This window comes from Anarrhichthys ocellatus, unplaced genomic scaffold, assembly GCF_004355925.1.
Source record: "Anarrhichthys ocellatus isolate YVR2014 unplaced genomic scaffold, GSC_Weel_1.0 scaffold90, whole genome shotgun sequence".
NCBI classification, from domain to species: Eukaryota; Metazoa; Chordata; class Actinopteri; order Perciformes; family Anarhichadidae; genus Anarrhichthys; species Anarrhichthys ocellatus.
In genome coordinates, this window is record NW_022280120.1 from 465,216 (window position 1) to 483,529 (window position 18,314).

The 18,314-nt window shown below is 41.3% G+C and overlaps 1 protein-coding gene across 2 annotated transcripts in view; it reads left to right on the forward strand.

The window, feature by feature from the left end:
• fbln2 (fibulin 2) overlaps positions 1-18,314 on the forward strand; it is a 79,467-nt gene that overhangs the window by 30,760 nt on the left and 30,393 nt on the right. For both annotated transcript variants that reach the window (XM_031875401.1, XM_031875402.1), the window contains exons 3-6: positions 9,342-9,465; positions 9,735-9,864; positions 10,862-11,048; positions 16,010-16,219. In XM_031875401.1, coding sequence (XP_031731261.1) covers positions 9,342-9,465; positions 9,735-9,864; positions 10,862-11,048; positions 16,010-16,219 — 651 coding nt within the window. The remainder of the gene's footprint in view (positions 1-9,341; positions 9,466-9,734; positions 9,865-10,861; positions 11,049-16,009; positions 16,220-18,314) is intronic.

An 18,314-nucleotide genomic window follows, 5' to 3' on the forward strand; every position in this document is an offset into this window, starting at 1 on the left:
TATGTATGTATATATATATGTATATGTATATATGTATATATATATGTATGTATATGTATGTATGTATGTATGTATGCATGTATATATATGTATATATATATATGTGTATATATATATATGTGTATATATGTATATGTATATATATATATATATATATGTGTATATATATATGTATATATATATATGTATATGTATGTATATATATATGTATATGTATATATGTATATATATATGTGTATGTATGTATGTATGTATATGTATATATATATATGTGTATGTATGTATGTATATGTATATATATATATATATATGGGCTGGATTAAAGAATAAATTACACCACAGAAAGCTTTTGAAAAATGTGCATCTTAATATAAATTAATTCATTTTAGAAAAATGAATTTTACTGAATTGTCCTGCAGCTTTAAATTCAGTTCATTCAGGGTGAAGTGATGTCAATCAAAAAAGCTACAATATTATACTTTTCTCATTTGAGAAATCAGTGAGGATGGACTTTATCTGTGGTTATTAAACCACTTGTTCACTGTTCAATGTTAACATCATTGGACAGTGAACTAACGTGTTATGATTCTGATCATATTGGGCTCTTAGGTTTATTTTCTGTGTCTTCATTTCAGATGTGAGTGGGTACGTTTGTTCCATGTGAGACATACTGTTTTTAAACTGCCCGTGGGAAGAATACACCTAAACGAGTCTGTCCATTCTTAGTTTAATAATCTGGTCTCTCTGAACACTTTTCTCTTGTGAAATTACTTCTCTGACTCACACAACAATGTTCCTCCTCTGCTATCTCTTTCCTCGTCTCTCCCCCGTGTGTCACTGTGTGTGTACATCTCACTCGAGTCAGGAAACTTGTCAGAATACCCATATTTGATTGGCTGAGCTGCATCACGTGATGTGATTTACACCGCATTGCTCGCTGTGTTTCCTGCCCTGCTGAACGAACAAGTGCCGTGAAGGCTGGAAAAGCTGCGCCGGTTAAAATAGAAGCGCTCCGTCAAAATTGAATAATTCTCAATTATCTATCGGTTTTAGTTCCTGGATCCGGATACAACGGCGTCTCGCGGTCCACTAGTTAGTGACCCCTGATTTATTACCTCAGTAAACATTGTAAACATGAGTTTATGGTCTTAATCTCTAGTTTCAAGTCTTCAATGGGCGACTGTGGCTAAGTGGAGAGCAGGGTCGTTCTTCAATCAGAGGATCGGAGTTTCGATCCCTGGCTCCGCTGGTCGCATGTCGATGTGTCCTTGAGCAAGATACTTAACCCCAAAATTGATCCCGTAGCTATGCCTACAGTGTGTGAATGTTAGATGTTAGACTAGAAAAGCGCTATACAAGTACAGTCCGTTTACAGTCCATTCAATACAGGATGATGTTCATTTGGTATATTATGGTCCATTTAAAGTGAAATAGACCATAAAGCAGATTACGCTTTAGGGCAGGGCTACCTTGTCATTGACAGGTCTCTACCAAGGTGTTGTCCAGTCTGACAGTTGTCCGTGTTTCTGTCTTACAGCTTGAACCCTTTCACACTTTGTTTTCACTTCATGAAAGTTAATTGATACATTTTGGTCGCCTAAACTATATATATTTTTCAGAGTTTGGTTGTACTTTGCTTCACCCTCTGGTGTCAGTTCTGGCTGCAAAAAGCCAAAATGGCGACAGACAAAAAACAAGATGGGGACAACCAAAATGCTAAACTTCAAAACGGCAGTCCACAAACCAGTGGGTAAAGTCACGGTGACTATATCAACTTCTTCTATACAGTTGCATGCTTGAATATCAATAAAGATAACAATATCAATACATAGATAAACGGTTACTATTATTATTACTACTTCAAACACACTGTTAACTGTCCAAGACCTAAACAAAAACAAGTTTCCTAAACCAAAACAAGTTTCAACTTCGCTGTAATAAACTGAAATGACATTTGGTTGTGATGGAGATCATTAATCACTGAGGGGCTCCATAACTCATCCCACCGTGGTTGTACCGGACTGAAAAAGGTCAACTACTTTGCTCTTCATCTTGTGCCAGAACTTGGCGACTTGAGCTCTAATATTCCACTGACTTTTGAGGGACATTCCTGACAAGCTGCTGCATTGTAAGTGGCGTATAATTTCGACAGCCTCCTCATATAAGAGGCGGAGAGCGGGTGAGTCGGCTCTACTCCGCCTGGTTATTTGTTCAGAAAGCATGTTGATGAATGGCCGCGTTCCTGTGTGTGGGTGAGAGAGAAGCTGGCTGATCGTGCCGGAGCAGCGGGAGCCGAGGCAGTTGGCATCCTCGCATTGTTCTAATCCATTACTCTCCCCCGTCTGCTCGTATTATTACGACGCTCCCCGAATGCCTTAAATGCCTCGTCAGTCCATTCATACTGGCTGGACAAATAAACACATGGAAACGGAGAGCACCCAGAAGCGGGAGAGATAGAATCCATCATGTTCCACGTCCGGGAAAAGCTCGACAGGGAAGAAGGGTTGTGTGATGGAGACGGCGTTGTTTTGTCTTCGCCCTGCTGGTATGTTTGCCAGGGTTGTAAGAACATGCAACTCAACCTCATCTAGCAACTGTTACGTCTCTCTATGTTGTTCTCAGTTCATCTCCCCCAGAACTTTGTAGTACCCAAAATGTGAAAAACACACTGAATTTTACCTTTAACTTTGGACACTAGAACTGTGCCCTAAAATCAAACATATCATTTTTACTAGGGTTTGCAGATTAACGCTTTAAAGCTGCACCAATCCATATTTTTACATTAGTAGTGAATCAAATGACAACCTCTTTGTTTTGGCATTAATGGCCAAAATCGTACTGTTTATCCACCTGGTTTGTAGCAGCAGCAGGCGGCTGTTGTCAGTGAAGAAGCTCTGATTAACTCGCTGTGCTCTCTGCCAGAAAGATACCGTTTTCTCAGGAGTTTGTGGAAACTAAAAGGAGAGGGAATATTAATAAGTGCTAATATAACTCCTAGGCTGTTTAATCCTGAAATTGAACTGTGAACTGTGTTACCTGTTTGCTAACGCGTTTACCATATAAACTTCATTGTTGTGTCTACAGCTTGTTCTGCTTCCCATGGACCACACAACTCATGTGAACAAATGGGCGCATAACTGTCCGACTGGCTGGAAGGGGACTTTTTTTCATAAAGTTCATTAATTTAACCATGCAATAGCCTTATGAAGGCTAAATAACATATGGCTACTGTTTCACAATCAAACAATACATTTATTAATCAGTGCACTCACATAGGAATGTAGCACTAACAGCTGTTTATATCTTGCTCAAACAGCTGTTTGTATCCTGTACAAGTTTTAAGCGCATAGAAACAGCTTTTTGCGATGTGTAGAAACTGTTGTCTCGTGCAGAAACAGCTTTTTGCGGTGCATAGAAACAGCTTTTTGCGGTGCATAGAAACAGCTGTTTGCGGTGCATAGAAACAGCTGTTTGCGGCGGTAGAAACAGCTGTTTGCGGTGCATAGCAAGCTGTTTGCAGCCATAGAAACAGCTGTTTGGGGTGCATAGAAACAGCTGTTTGCGGCGGTAGAAACAGCTTTTTGCGGTGCATAGAAACAGCTGTTTGCGGCTGTAGAAACAGCTGTTTGCGGTGCGCAGAAACAGCTTTTTGCTGCGCATAGAAACTGCTGTTTGTGGCACATAGAAACAGCTGTTTGTGGCGCATAGAAACAGCTGTTTGCGGCGCATAGAAACAGCTGTTTGCGGCGTGCAGAAACAGCTTTTTGCGGCGCATAGAAACAGCTGTTTGCGGCGTGCAGAAACAACTGTTTGCGGTGCATAGACACAGCTGTTTGCAATGCTCTTACCCGGGCTGAGGCAAATTACACGGGAGTTTGTCGCTATGAACAGCTCATTTTACATTACATTGTTAAAATAATAAATATTGATTTGTACAGGTTTAACGCCTGTCCAACCACATATGTAATATTAGGAAAACACAAATATATGTAAATATAAGTATATATACATATATACTGTATTAAAGTGAAGAATTAATAATAATACAATACATGTTATGGGTTAATTCAATGAATATTGTAAATACATTTTGCAAAGGTGACAATCTCAATGTAGTTTTTACAGACTGTTTCTGTTATTTCATTCAGAGAAAAGCCTTCATCATATCAGCAATGGTCATCCCTAATTGGCTCATACTTCTGTATCAGCGTGATAAATCAATCAATTACCATATCGTCAGTTCAAAAGCATCCACATTACAGAGACATTAGTGGCCGCTAACGTCTCGCTGTGTCACGTGCTGCAGTCCGTCGTCGTTGTGCATTCTCGGGCGGAGCAGATGTGTCTGACATGTGTCTCAGCGAGGCGTGAGACAGGCCCCTGTTTGTCCAGACAGAGTAATGACGAGGCGAGCAGTGTGAGGCTGTGCTAATCAGTCCACACAAACCCCATGGGAGCTCCCTAAGTGGACGGATGTCTCCCAGTGATGGTCCGTCTGCTACATAACAGGGGCCAGGCAGCGCTGCCACCATGTTGACTCTATTAAACAATAGCTACAAAACAAGTGTAGGCTATAAATACATGTACCCGTTTCCATTCGTTTCTCAGGTAATTAGTCGGCTGCTCCTGAGTGTTAAGCTGACCCCTTACGGCTGAACCTCGTGCTCGGTCCTGTGGGCCAGCACTCATGGAATTTTGCTTTGCATAACGGTGGGGAATCACACTGCCTCCAGCTTTCCCATTGAGTGTGAAATAATGAACCTGCGCCAGTTGTGACTTCAAAACGCAGTTTCCATCTTTTCTGTGGAGAAAAAAAAATAACTGGGGCCGGGATGATGTTTTTACTACTTGACAAGCTGCAGAAGATCTATGAAGAGCAAACCGGTAGCTGTGTGAACAATCGTTCCCTGTTGTCTCCATTCATCTGTCCTCAGAGCGGGCCGTCAAAATGAAAAGGACACATACGGTGACGTGTTTCTTAGAGGAAGCTTAGAGACCGATCCCACAGATTGCATTGAGACTCATCCGCCTCACACATTTCTGTGTCTGAGAAGAAAGTCTTCCAGAATTGTAGGGGAACACAGTTTAACGGAGTGAAACACCAATGTTTTTGGTGGTTAAAATAAGACGTTGCTTTCACTTTCTTCTCTCATCCCGACTTGGCACTATTTTCCGAAGAAGGTGCTTATGCATTATGTACAGACAGCCTTCACTTTAAACGATTGTTTGCTGAGCTCTAAAAGGAGCCGAGACTGAGATGAAACCCAATGCAGCGAAATGAAAGAACTTTCAGAGTGAAGCTCAAAGCGAAGCTATTTAAGGCATTACCGGCTCTATGGTGCTTTTTTTTTATTTATCTGAATGTACAGTGTGCAGTACGGGATTAGCATAGTTGAGACGTATTATACTTGGAGGTGAACACAATGGGTATTACATGAAAGAAATAATGCACCCAGGAAACGGCTTAATCTGATCACAGTGCTTTATTCGACCCCCTGCGGGCCAATCCTCTGATGTAGCTGTTTTTAATTACGAGAAATAAGCTTCATGCTTAACAGGAATTCTTGCAGTGAAGGGCGATGAACTCTGCTATGTGTGTGTGTGCGTGTGTGTGTGTGTGTGTGTGTGTGTGTGTGTGTGTGTGCATTGTACAGTTCTGTTGTTGACATAAATCAGGTTCTTGTCTTGAAAGTTACAAAACTTCATTTCACGGCAGTGTGAATATGAAGACTATGCAAATTGTTCTGTACAGTAGCGAATCCGAGAGAGGGTTATTGAATGGAAAAACAAAAGCTCTTTGTCTGAGTTTTTATTTTTTCTTTCCCAAAGGGCACAGAGAGAAGTTGTGTGAAGGTGTGTAAATGAGCATTCATGCTAATGTGTGGATAAAAGCAGCAGGGCGAGACGGCTTTGCCTGGGGGTGGTCACTGTGGCGGATGCTACATCAGCGGCAAAAACAGCTAATTGGATTACATTTATTTTGGGGGTTAAGCATCAACAGAAATGTGTAGTTCAGAAATATGAAATGCATTCATTCTATTATGGGGATTTAATGGGTTCCTAGTTGAACACATGTTTTATGCCCTCAGTCGATGACGTTGAAACGATGCCATTTCTCCTGATTAAGTGGATGGAGAAGTGGAGATGGTTTTGAGGACGTTCCATTTCTGGAATTTTATTTTGGGTTAACAATGACAACTGATTGAATTTACAGAGCAATTCATAAAGCGTTGCAATGTCAGCTTTATTAAGGCGAGACACTACAGGACAAAAACAGTCATCGTTATTTCATGCACTGGTCAATTTTGAGATTTGAGTTTACTTTGCTTCAATAACATGCCTTCTTTCAGACCAGTGGAAAGAAAACATCCAAAATATACATATAGGTGTTTATTTTACTACTTTGTCTATTTGTGTCTGTAGAGTTCTCCTAAATCCACCAAAAGTTACCATCAGATAATACCTCATTTGCATATTAAAACAAAACATTTCACAAAACTTGCAACACAAAACATGTTTCTCTTAATTTGAACTACTGACTGGAGAAGTTTCATGCTGATATTTATTAGTTATTTTTTTACCTTATTCACCAGTAGTGTCTGCATATCTCATGTTATGATAAATATCTCTCAGTTTTCTCTAAATGAGTTGTTTCTCAGACTGATCCAAAAATCTCCACTTCAGCAGCTCTTACATACTCCAAACTTTACCCTTTCATTCCTCTCTATGTGCTGAAGGTTTGTTCATTCATAGCCTGATTTATACAACATCTTATTACTAAAACAACATTGAATTAGAAATTGCCTAATTTGCATTTATACATACAATTTCAGAAAGGTTGTGACGAAAAAGTATTTTTTTTAATATATGGGGTGTAAGGGATCACAAAACTCACTGTTCAGATCGGATCAAGGTTTTGAGTCACGGATTGGATCAGCAGAAAAAAGGGAGTAAATATAACTTTTAGAGATGCCCGATCACCTTTCTTTTGCCGCCGATACAGATTGCTGATCACCAATGATCCATATTGGCCGATACAGATTGATACAGTTTTTGTTGTTGTTTTGTGTTGTCATAGCAGCTGGTACACAAGGCTCTCTAGACTATCTATTTTTCACCACCAACCCGAAAAATGATGTCAACTGCTTATGTTTTTACTTTTTTACAATCATCTATAGGGGTTATTTGCATAAAAACACACAATTAAAATGATTTGTATCATGTTATAATTCATATTGATCAAAAACATCATGTCAGTAGTTTTAATGATGTAATATAAGCTTCTTGGAGCCAGTGCTAAATAATTAAAGAGGTCATAATATCTATTTTCATTTGTCTCCTTCAAACAACTGAATTTTTTCAAGTTTCTCACCCAAAAAAATATTTTCATCATCATTCAATTTGTCATGATAACTTTATAATTTACTGTCACCCAATACTTATTTTCAACAGAGCATGAGTGTATTGTGATGTAAGTTAATGAAACCTCCGTACGTTAGCCGGTTCTACCAACGTTACTAGCTCTCCTCCACTTTATCACAGATTTGTTTTTCTCAATGTCGCAGTATCAGGGATAGACGACTAGACAGCATTAATGCCAATCTCCTGATCGCATATTTTTTACTGAATATTGGATTTCTACGAAGTGTAAACATTCCTGTCTCATTTCCCGTTAGCAACGTACATGTCAAATTTTATGCTTGGGGACTGCATTTTCGAAATGCACTCCCGGAGAGCATTTTGATGGAAGCCAAAGGAGGAAGAGTTGCTGTGGTCTCTGTCGTCCGGCCGGCCCACCACTACAGCCCAGACAGATTGCAATTAAATTTGGTACAATCGTTCAATGTCTCCAGGAGTGAAACCTACAGATTTCACTATTCATCTAGTGTCACCAGCAGCTCAAAGTTTTTTGTTTTTCCCCCCAGTAAAACACCCCATCTAATAAATGGACTGGCACCAAACAGACATCCACACCTGCCTCGGGATGAGCTGTAACAACTGCAGTAATCTCTCTGTAATAGTAATAGTAAATGTCCTCAGGCATTTTCTGCATCATTTATACAAAAGAATAGACATCAGCCTCGGCTGCTTTTTTTTGTTTAGTGCTGATTAGAAAATGTTAGCATGCTAACCTAAGATGGCGACCATGGTAAGTATTATACCAGCTTAAACATTGACTGTGTACAAGAAGTGGACGTAGTCAAGCTGACGTCACCCATTGGTTTGTGGATTGATGTTTGTGCATTAATTAATTAGACGCCTTATACAGCTCTGGTAGCGGCAACGGCCTGTCAATTACAGTAAGCCCGCCCTAAAGCATACTCTGCTTTATGGTCTATTTGACTCTAAATGAACCATAATTTAATAAATGAGCATCATGCTGTATTGAAGAAGACTTGAAACTAGAGATTGAGACCATAAACTCATGTTTACAATATTTACTGAGGTAATAATTCAAGAGAGAAGTCGCCCCCTGCTGGTCAGTTGAGAGAATGCAGGTTTTAAGACACTTCCGCATCGGCTTCACTCTGCAAAACCGGATGTTGCCACCTGAGCTTAACATTAGCATGTTAAGTTTATTAGCATGAGCATGTTAGCTAATGTTATCTAATGCTAGCATAAAGCAGTATGAACTCACAGAGCTGCGAGTGCGGCTGTAGACTGTTGGACTAGAATCAAATACCTTTTGACACCATCATAGTTTTTTTACTGATGATTGAACGAGAAGAGTTAGGTGCAAGTCTTGGAAGCAGGGGTTTCACACAAGGTTCTGGGCCCCATACATAAGCAGTCTCTGTGTCCTGGGTAGTCAGACTCACTTTTCCACTCCGACACCCCTGCTTTGAAATGCTCCAGATGCCTCTCACTAGACAATGTCTATGCAGAAAACCAATTGGACTTTGCCTCCCCGTCGGTCGTGGCAGACTATAGGTTCATAAACGCAGACTCTTTGCCAATCTCTCACATTTCTTGTTCACAACTCGATGTGTGGACTGCCGTTCTACTCATGAAAACTATTTATAGAATCAACTGTAACTTTCTTCAGACCTGAGCAAATTTTCCAATCATAAAATGGGGCCACTGTGTTTTGGTAACGTGACTGCTTCTCTTTAGTCAGCTGTAGAAATCTTAAAGACGCCTTTGAGGCCCGATGCAGTCTACCACATGTTTCTGTGCGACTGCTTGCCGTCTTCACTTCCCTCCTCGGGGCTTCTGCCCTTTCCATTCAGTCTAGCTGTGCAGACACCGGGGGGATTTACTGCTCAACTGTTTTTTATTCCATCAGTTTCCTGTGTGCGCTGCTGATATAATATGCATACCCGCATGTCCCCGGGCTGCAGGTCCAGGTGCCTCTGCTGAAGACCTGCTCCAGAGCTGCTGCGCTGCTGGCCAGAAATGGGCCACAGACAACCACCACTGCAACCACATGCCACTGCTGAACAATGACAGGCACTCCATATGTAGGTAAGTTACTGTTAGTTCAGCTGCTTTAGTGATTTCATTTATTGGATGAAACTTCAGTGGGTGGATTTTAGAGGAGAAGTTCATTCTCATAAATGCAAATGTCTTCAAATTTGGCACAAATCAGGACAAAATCAGGACAAAAAAAAAACCTGTCGTGTGCATAACTTTGTCTCAACATGATTCTCATTCAGTGTAGTGTATGACTATGTCTGTGTGTGTGTGTGTGTATGTGTGTGTGTGTGTGTGTGTATGTGTGTGTGTGTGTCAAGTGTTGCTTGGAGGCAGTGCTGCCTTAGCTCCGTAAAGGAGAGCCAGTGTGAATCAGGCTTGACTTCAGCCAGAGGAGGCGACACCTGTGAAGTGGAGAAGGAGGACCAGTGCACAGATGACTCCTACCAGGTACCTTACTGTTACACCACCATGACACCTCAATGGATACTAGTGACAGAGCGGAAACAACAGGAAGATTGTCGAGTCGCGACTGAAAGACACGATGTCATGGGTGGATGGCGCACACATTTTCTAGACGCCCAAGTTCTCCATAAAACAAACACTGAATCGATTGAAGGTAGTTGCGTCTTCCTCTAGAATAGAATATGAACTATTTTGTGAGTCATGTATGGTATGTCTCAATATTTCAAACAGTTCAGGACGACAAAACTGGACCGTGCAGACAGTTCAAACAATAGGCAGCGATCAGTACGGAGAATTCCTTGGAACTGCCACAATAAATTGGTGAAAACTGAAAACCTTTCCAGTGTATTTCAGACTTTAAACTTGTTTAAACATTCCCTGGAATGCACTATTGTTTTTGCCCGAGTGAGATTTCAACTACAGATACATGTGCCAGCAGAGGCTTTTGTAGAAGGTCAGACAGTTTATTTGTCTTTATTGGCAAACAGGTTGAATATATTGGTAAAATATCTGCCAAAATCTCCCATTTCTGCATGCGTCCTTCAGACCTGTGAATACTTCCATATGAAAGATGGGAGTCATGCCTTTGCTCAGAGTCAGCTCAGACAGCATTCCTCATTCCTCCAAGAGGAAACCCGGCGGTTTGGCCCCCAAGCCAGCTGTTCTTGTGTCGAGGCAGCCGAACCTAACCGCTGTGCCAGGTCATTGTTTTAGAGGAGAGTATCAAAAAAAGGTGAAAGTCTGGTTTTCTTTGCATGACGTGGTTTGGCTTGAGGCAGCGGCTGAAATCCTTTTGCAGTGCGTTCACAGGGATGAACCAGCCTGCCGGCCTCTTTAGCCCGCTATGTCTGCCCCTCCTATGCTGGCTACGAAAGCGGGGCTAATGGCGGAGGCGCCATGAAGATAGGTGGTCAGTAGAGATGTGAACGGCGCCCCGGTGACGCTCTCCTAATGGGCTCTGCTTCTGTGTCCGAATGGGCAGGTGTGCTGCAGCTGCTGTGCCCTCGGCTTGCGCGTGCGCAGTGAAGGAAGGGGCTGCGATGCCCACCAGTACCTGGGCTACCCGTGCGGGCACGTCTTCCTCACCTGCTGCGAGAAGGAGGAGGGTCCGAGCCAGATCCCGCTGAGGAGGAAGCAGAAGCCCAGGCCGACGTCTATACCTAGAAAAGGTACCTGTTACCCGCCGCACAGCAGTGTTCCACTGACATGGAAAAAACATTCATCATGCTCATTGGTGTAATAAGTTACAAACAGCCCCTTGTAGTCAGAGGTAGTGAAAGAGTCAAGTGAAGAAGAAACTAATAAACCTGCTTTGGAATCGTTGAAAGAATTCAATATCAGGTCAGTTATTACATCTGGAGTATTTGGAATTAATTTATCAAATAAAGCAGGGTATGCTTTAGGGCGGGGCTACCTTGTGATTGTCAGGTCACTAACACGGCGTTGTCCGGTCCGAGAGTTGTCAGTGTTTTCCCGTTAGATCTACACATTTCAAAGTGTGTTTTCGCTTAATGAAAACTAATTGTAACATTTTGGTCGCCTATAATATACAGTATATTATATAAAATATTGCTTCAACATACGATTTTACTGAACTTAACTCTCTCGTTTCACTTGTTGCAAAAACATTACATGGCGACGGCCAAAAACCAAGATGGCGACGGCCAAAATGCCAAATGCAAGGCTTCAAAACCGTAGTCCACAAACCAACGGGTGACTTGCCAGTGACTACGTCTACTTGTTATATACAGTCTTTGGTAGAGAGCAGATCGAAACGCCTTGACATTGTGATGCTGTCATTGCTTTAATCAACAGTCAAACAGAAATCTTACCGCCATTTATTGCGTTTTGATTGCCGATGATCAATTCTGCACAGTCCTGGCTCATCTCCAGCAAGATTATATACTTTGTAAAGTATTGTACTAACGGTGACTTTGGAGTGCTGCTGCCAATCAGAGAACAAGACAATAGAGTCTCTTTAAATAAAACCATAAAAAGGAAAAGATTTAATACTCTGTTTTCCAGATCTTTACCACAATTGGCAATTTGTTTAATGTTTTGCAGCTGTGAATAGCTGTTCCATTTTCTTTATGCACTTCACAGTGGGACATTAGTTATTTTGAGTATATCTAATTTAGACTGTTTTAGAATGCAACAGAAAACCCAAATCCTGTTTAGAATTAGTGTGTAGTCTGCATTGGGACAAAACACGAAAGTCTTCAGACTAGATGTACTATTCTACTGCCGTTAAGGTAAACAGGCTGCTAAACTTACAAGATCCTAAAAGCCTTATTGATTTGGACCCTTTTTTGGTAACCAAGTAACAATAGTACTTGGTTGTGCATTAAGTAGGTAAGTTACCTAACAGAACCATTGTAAAATAAATCAAAGTTGACTTGGTTTCACATGGGACGTAAATAATGACGCAGGTGGGTTCACATTGGAATTAGCTGAAATCACCGGTGCGTCTCATACAGAAGCTAAAGGGCGCCTCGGTACATCGGTGTCAGACGCTGAGGGCCCCTCTATAGCCCGAGCGAGCCCCATTTGGGGTTCGAGTACCGGTACCGAAGTTCCGAATGGACTTTTCATCAAGAAATATGAAAAATGGTCCAGACATATATAATACCGAAAAAAAAAAAAAAAAGTCCGGGCAAAATCATCATGCCAGCCATTTTACACAATTATACACAGTTATACACAAACTAATTCAATTCAATACCTTTTTGTGATTTACGTCCCGAAAAAAACAGTTAATCCATTGAAAGTTGCTACAGCGCTGTAGACCGTTTCCTGCTCCGTCTGCCTGCATTGAAATGAACGTGCTGTGACCTTTCATGAGAAAATGGCCCGTATTTTTCTCCTGGACCAATCTATTTTACGCATGGGGGTTGAGCCCACCGTATCAAGATTTTTACTGACTAATGGCTCTCAACTTTCCAAATAACACCCCTGACGGCTTTCAATGGACTATTCCGCACCTAACATATGATTAAATCCGCCAATCACAGGCCTTACAAATCCCACATACACATTCAGTGAGAGCAGATTTTTTTCATGGATGAGACATATGACATCTGAAAATAGCTGAACATGGCTGAAAATGATTCCAAACTGCTTTATCACGATGTATTGAACACTCTTAGTGATAAAGCAAGTGAATATATAGTTAATATGTAGTTATATAGTATATAAAATTAGAATAGAGCAGCGCAAAATCTGGTTCCAAAAATGAGAATTTGGCTTGAAATTCTGTACTCAGACCTCCTATTATGCTGGCCTGCTTCACTCAATGTAAGAAAAATTAGCTTGGAGAGACCACAAACCTGTTATGCTATGACTGTGGAGTATTTTTAGGCTTCAATCTGCTTTATTTCAAAAACAATGTTCAATAAAAGTGCTTTTTTTTCAGGTGAACCTGAAACTTTTCAATTTGAGCTGTGTGCCATCTTCATTCACTATTAACCAGTAACATATACACAATATTTACACATCTGAACAAGTCTCTCACAAGTTTTACCTATATTATACCATCAAAATTATTAAAATAGACCTTGTAGTTTCAAATCAACAGTCTTTAAGTATGGGTATGCAATTTTCGAGCAAAGGCCTAAAAATAGGGCTTGGGCTATAGAGGTTTTAATACTTGGACAAGCAAAACATTTTGCCCAATTCTGTCTCCTCAAAAGATCTTACTGTAACTACCTTCTCAAATATGAAATTGCTGTTGGGTTGAGCCTATTGCTATTTCATCCTCATCGAAGTTTACGTCAGACGTAGACTATTGGCCGAGTTTGATCTCCTCAAAAAATCCTCGATGCTCTAGCCTGATTGGATGGGAGTCACTTTACCATTTAGAGAAATGGCAGTTTTTCTCTTTCGCCGATACATCAAGCACATAACACCAGTGACATTTACATCAATGAGTTTTCAAGCAGCCGAGGTTCAGGATAAACACGCCTCAGTGCAAACGTATCCCAACACCCATTAGTATCTGTATCCATCTACAAAAACATGGTTGGTTAGTGAGCGTCTCTGCTTCTGATCAGTGCACTGGCCTCTGAATATGTGAGCTGTGGGAACTATTAGAAAGAATGTGCATGTTTTTCATCAGTGACATTCAAGGTGTGATGGGTGAAATAAGACTTTAGAAAGATTATAGTATGACAACGCATCTGTTAGTGTGTTCGTCTGTCTGTACTCGTACAGTTCAATAAGATTATCTCAGAGAAGCACTCGAGCTGAGAGCTTTGTTCAGCTGTTTAGTTTACATATTGGGACCAGACATGCAGCATGCGGCTCATTATCAGTCAGCCTTCGTGGCTGTCCTTTAACGGGAATAGTTGTGTGATGGTGAGGTAAGGTCAGGCTCCTCTCCTCACCGTCTCAGCCTGTTATTTCATTCACGACATCAATGGAATTCCTCCTCATCCCGCCCTTTAATGGGCCCCGCTCTAACCAGTGACTGCAGCTAATTTCCTTCAGCTTTAAAAGGGAAATTTGAATGATGTCATTCTGAAGTGGGAATCAAATAACCCGCTGAAAGCTGTGAGAGGTTTAAGAGCAGCAGAAACTGTTCCCGCTCTCAGTCAGAGTGTGTGTGTATAGCTCTCTCGCACACACACTCTCAGAATACCTTGACTTTGTGAGTGTGTTAGGGATGAAAATATGGATGAGATGCACTGTAATTATTTCCATGGGGGATATATTTTCAGTCTTATGACTTACCGCCTTTTAATTAAAACAGGAAACGTTTAATCGCCCTGCTCCTCCGGATTCAAACCCCAGGTAATGACTGTGACTTACTGAAAACCCAACTGGGTCCATCACTGCTCCAATATACTGTACTTTTGACCCTTAGCCCTTGATGTATAACGGTGTCTATAATGAATCGACATTCGTGCACAGCGCTGTTTGTTCTTAGTTGAGGCACTAAGCTCACATTTCCACTATAACTGGTGGTTTAAAGCTGAAAGCATCAGTCTGATGTAAAGGAGGAGTCGGTGTTATTTTGTCTCTCTAAGCCAGTTTCATGAGGGTAAAGTTACATGTTCTAGTCTAAACTATGGGACGATATAACAAGTGGACGGAGTTGTCATGACGTCACCCATTGGTTTGTGGACTGCCGTTTTAAGCCTCGAGTTCGGCATTTCCCCCGCCGCCATCTTGGATTTTGACCGTCGCCATTCTCTCAAGTGACCATATTTAGACTGTGGAGGAATAACGTAAAGATGCTCTGGCAGCGACCTGTCCATCACAGTAGCCCCGCCCTAAAGCATACCCTGCTTTATGGTCTATTTATGGACCATAATTTACTAAATGAACATCATGCTGTATTGAAGAAGACTTGAAACTAGAGATTGAGACCATAAACTCATGTTTACAATGTTTACTGAGGTAATAAATCAAGAGAGAAGTAGAGTCATTTTCTCATAGACTTCTATACAACCAGAGGAGTCGCCCCCTGATGGCCATTGGAGAGAATGCAGGTTTAAGGCACTTCTGCATTGGCTTCACTTTTCAGAACCGGAGGTTGCCTCGTGGTCTAAACACACAGTGGAAGTTTCCAGTCCTTTACAGGTCTTTTTCTAACTTAACCTGTAATCCCACATAATACAACAGTTAACTAATGACGTGCCGCTTGTCTATAGAAGTATCTACAGATCTATAGATCAACTACTGTATGTAGAAAGCATAGACTGTTTGTAGAGATGGTCTCCACTTCTTCCTATAGTACAAAAATAAAGCCAAAATATACCACAGCTGCCACCATGTGCTTTTGACTTCATTTGGAGTCAGAGAATGCCCAGTAGTGAAGCTTTTTTTTATCCAGTTTCTTACCCGGGCTGAAGTTCCGGACCACGCCTACCAGGGGCCTTAAACGTTTTTCCTTAACTAAGGAAACCTTTTAAGGGACTCTGTGCAGTCCCTCAGCAAAGGAGAAAGTACTTACAAAGGCAAAAACGTAAGGTGTTCCGTGAAACCGGCCACAGACCTTTGCACTTGTTACTGGTGGTTTCTTGTAATGATAGGAATGTAGGAATTGAAACATTCTCAAGGAGGAGTAGGTGTTCGGTTTCATGAGGTTAAGTGTGCGCGATAAATTGTTCACTCCTCTCACTCCTTCCAGTCTCGGACAGCAAGTTCCCCAAGGAGGCCTTCTCCATCGGCGCCACGGATGAAGCCGCCAACGCTGTGGAAGAGCAGGAGGACGTGGACGAGTGTCGGCTCTACCCGGGCCAGCTGTGCCAGCACACGTGCACCAACAGCTGGGGCTCCTACCGCTGTGGCTGCAACCGGGGCTACGTTCTGCAGCGGGATGGACACTCCTGTGCACCAGGTGCCGTAACTCACCTCGGAGGCTCGACTCGCACATGAACAGCGAGCAGTACTCATAGTCACTGTTTTTATAGGGATTCTGCACTGTATGACAGAGTCCAGGTGGCTGCACATTTGAAACATTTCACTAATGAATCATAAGGGTACCCCAGGGATTTAGTATGGGGGACTCCCAAGAGACAATTGTATAAAAACTGGTCAAAATTGAAGCAGCAGAGATATCTTTCATTAAACCCTCTATCTGGTCAACGCCCATGTGCTTCAAAACCCAGAACCTCACCAGGGTTATTTCCTCAGACTGGCCAGAGCTCCTCAGGAGTTACTGAAAACATTATATTGTACATTTGACTTTTTTTTTTTTTTTAATTGACACATTTTAATCACTATGATATAAACTATGCTAAACAGAAGAGAAAGAATAAGGAAACTCTTTTTCCCTTTGCCATTTGAAGGACATTTGTATTATGCCCTCCAGCACTAATTACGTTCTGAGACGAGTAGATAAGCTAGCAAAGCTACCAAAAAGTAGCCTACAAACGGTTTCGGCCGTCTCCGTCTCTCACTCTAAAACCGCACATTCGTTAACTATTCATTAAGCCAGACTTGTAGTACACTGTCTGGCAGAAACCCATCTTGTGTAGTCATCCCAAAACGGTGAAATAACAACTTCTGGGTCCATCACAAGATCCTATGGGGACCCCCCCCCAAAAAAAAGAGATGTCTGTAAATCAGCAGATCATTCTTTTTTTTGATAGATCAACTTCCCTGTACCAACACATGAGTAGATCTCTTTTTTATTATGATTTTATGTGAAGCACTTTGAATTGCCTTGTTGTTGAAATGTGCTATACAAATAAACTTGCCTTGCCTCGTCCTAAAATTGGTGAAATTCACTAATAGCCTAATCAGAGTTATTCTCTTTTCCATGAACAATGCGAGTGCACTTGCTCTATGGGCCCATTGATGTGGAAGCAGTGCAGAAGGTCCTCGTTAATTTCATACTCAGAACTTGCTTCATGCGCCACAGAGCAACTTTCATAGGAATGAATGAGGCCCCACCTCCAACGCTGTATCCACTTCTCTTTATACATCCATGCAAACCCCCCTCCCCCCCTCCTTAGTGGTAATATGTTAATCACATTGTCATATTGGTTATTACTATGATGCTTCGTCATTAACGGACAATGCATATAGTCAAAAGCAATGTAATTAACACAATGACAAGAACAAACTCACAAGAACCAGTCACATATATGTATATGACAGCAAAGCAGGTAGAATAACATAAAACCCCAATAACACGATTCAACAGGCCTCTGCACATTTCAGCAAAACTGCGACGCTAAAACAAACATTCCACCACACACTCAAGAGCACCATTCAAATATTATTCACATCAGAGGGAACAATATTAACCATATCATAAAAACGACACCATAGACAAATGAACACAGTAGTAACGCTACTGCAGAGGTGCGGTTCAGTTCCAGTAAGAAGTCCTCCTCGATCACCATGGACGCCAGTGAAGACAGTCGAGCCTCCCCTGTTGTATTTCTTGAATACGTTTTAATGCGTTTGAGGGCTGAAAATGTCCACTCGACAGAGGCAAACATGCCAAAACGCTAAAGATGTAACTTCTTACATTTCTTTAAACTTTAACTCTTACTACTACAAAAAAATAATAAAAAGCTCTACTTAAGACAAGCTGCACTGGAAGCAGAGCAACTGAGGAAGACCGTAGCTGTGCAATGAGATAATAAGCTGATGGGGAAAATATTTAGAATACATGTAGTGTATTTATGAACTTTGGGATTCTGTGTAGGCCAGCAGAGAAGGCCATGCTGGCCCTGACCCCCCACCACTGATATACGTATATACTGTATATACAGTTGTGTGAAAAAGTGTTTGCCCCCTTCCTGATTTCTTATTTTTTTGCATGTTTGTCACACTTAAATGTTTCAGATCATCAAACAAATTTAAATATTAGACAAAGATAACACAAGTATACACAAAATGCAGTTTTTAAATGAAGGTTTTTATTATTATGGGGAAAAAAAAATCCAAACGTACATGGCCCTGTGTGAAAAAGTGATTGA